At 37.6% G+C, this 2,123-nt stretch overlaps 1 protein-coding gene across 1 annotated transcript; it reads right to left on the bottom strand.

Moving 5' to 3' along the window:
- Positions 1-718: 718 nt before the first annotated feature.
- Or1j15b (olfactory receptor family 1 subfamily J member 15B) lies at positions 719-1,648 on the bottom strand. The gene has a single exon (NM_001000379.1). The coding sequence runs from the start codon at positions 1,646-1,648 to the stop codon at positions 719-721; it is 930 nt and encodes a 309-aa protein (NP_001000379.1).
- Positions 1,649-2,123: the final 475 nt, after the last annotated feature.

Raw genomic sequence — 2,123 nt, 5'->3', positions numbered from 1 at the left:
TATCTACATGTGTCAATAAAATAAAAAGTATATTACAAGCAAGAGGCTGGAAAATTTCATGCATGGATGGAGGACTCCAGTGTGTACATAAAAAGCCACAAGAGGCTAATGAACCCCAGCCTAGAGTAAATATAACCAGTTATTTGGTGGTGTGTCTGAAACATAGTATCTATATAAGCTATCAACTGAAAGTTCAAAATATTACTGAATTAACTATGAAAAATAAGGTCAAACTGTTCACAGTGGTTTGTGCCACTAATCCCAATGTTAAGGAGGCAGAAGTAGGCTGATTGTTTCTGGTTCAAGGCCACCTATGTCTATATAGCAAATTCTAGAACCACATAGAGACACATTGCCTGTAAAAAAATTTTTAATTGAATATAATGGTATATGCAGAATTTTTCATGAGGTAAAAAAGGAACAAAGGCTTTTCTCCAAAAGTTACAAGCCATCCAATTTTTTTTTAAAAAAAAGATTATTACATTAAAATTTAAAACTTTTGGGGAAAGATATGATGTGCAAAGGGAAATGCAGAAAGGACTTATGGGTATATGTGTTGAAGATACCTTTCCCAAGATTATCAAGATCAACAAAAGAGGTGAAGTATAATATATGCAAGAAGTTAAGATTAAAATATCTTTTAAATGGTCATTCAAGGAGAATACATTACATTTACCAAGGAGGAGTCCTAGGCAGCTTATGGAAAGCAGAAGTTGCATCATTTTATTCGGCTGAGGATATTTCTCAGCGCTCCTTTCATATCCCGATTCCTCAGACTATAGATAAATGGATTAAACATAGGTGTGACCACAGTGTACATTATAGCCACAATGACATTTTTCTCATTAGCATTCTTAGATGAGGGGACAAAATATAGTCCAATGATGGCTCCATAGTACAAGGAAACCACACAGAGGTGAGAACCACAAGTGGACAAGGCTTTGCAGATTCCCTTGATGGAGGGAGTTTTCAGAATGGTGACTCCAATGTAACCATAAGAGACCAGAATGCATATGAATGGCAGGGTAATAACTGCATTACCTAAAATAAGGATGATGAGATCATTGATGGTGGTGTCTGAGCTAGACAGTTTCAGCAAAGTAGAGAGGTCACAGAAATAGTGGGGGATGGTATTGTTTCTAAAGTGAGATAGGTGAGCCAAAAGGAGGGTTTGCACAAGGGCATTGGCTGAAGATAAGGTCCAGGAAATTACTACTAGAAGAACACAGAGAGTCATATTCATGATGAGGGTATAGTGCAGAGGATAGCAGATGGCCACATACCTGTCGTATGCCATGGAGGTCAGAAGAAAGCTATCAATACTAGCAAAAACTATGAAAAAATACACTTGGGAAACACACCCGGTATATGAGATGGACTGACTGTGTGTCAGCATATTCATAAGCATCTTTGGAACTGTGACTGATGAGAATGAGATGTCTGTGAAAGCCAAGTGACTGAGGAAGAAGTACATGGGGGTGTGGAGGTGAGAGTCCAGCCTGATGAGCAGGATGATGAGCAGGTTCCCCAGCACAGTTGTCAGGTACATGGCCAGGAACATGGCAGAGTACACAGCTTGGTCCTCTGCTCGAATGGGGAGCCCCAGGAGGATGAACTCAGACACTGTGCTCTCATTATCCATCCTCATGTTCTTCCTCTTCTACGGTGAGTGAAAGGAGAAATGGGAAGACAAGAAAAGTGATTTTGACTAAAACTGTGGGAACATTTTATGAATCACCAGTATTGAAAATAACATTAGTTTGGGTGTTTTAATGTGAATATGAATACTTTTGTCATAGTAATGAGCTAATAGTATTTTATCAAGTGACATAATTTGCCAACCTTGAAAATAACTGAATATCTTTTGAAGGGAAACAAGAAAAATCAGAACAATTGTCAAATCAGACCCATTTGCATCACAAGGTGCCTGGACTTCACCAAGACAATATGAAATTAAGGAATTATCCTGTAAGTTGTTACCAACAAATCAATTAATTCAACATGATTTTAATGATTGTGCATCTGTTTAATATTTCTTGAATGCACATGCATAAGGCTTTCTGCAAATTAAATACAAGTATTGTAATCCACAGAGCTTCTTTGACTCAATATAATGTTAGGAT

This window comes from Rattus norvegicus, chromosome 3 (genome assembly GCF_021556685.1).
Source record: "Rattus norvegicus strain SHRSP/BbbUtx chromosome 3, alternate assembly SHRSP_T2T, whole genome shotgun sequence".
Taxonomy (NCBI): domain Eukaryota; kingdom Metazoa; phylum Chordata; class Mammalia; order Rodentia; family Muridae; genus Rattus; species Rattus norvegicus.
This window is presented reverse-complemented; position numbering and strand designations above follow the sequence as displayed.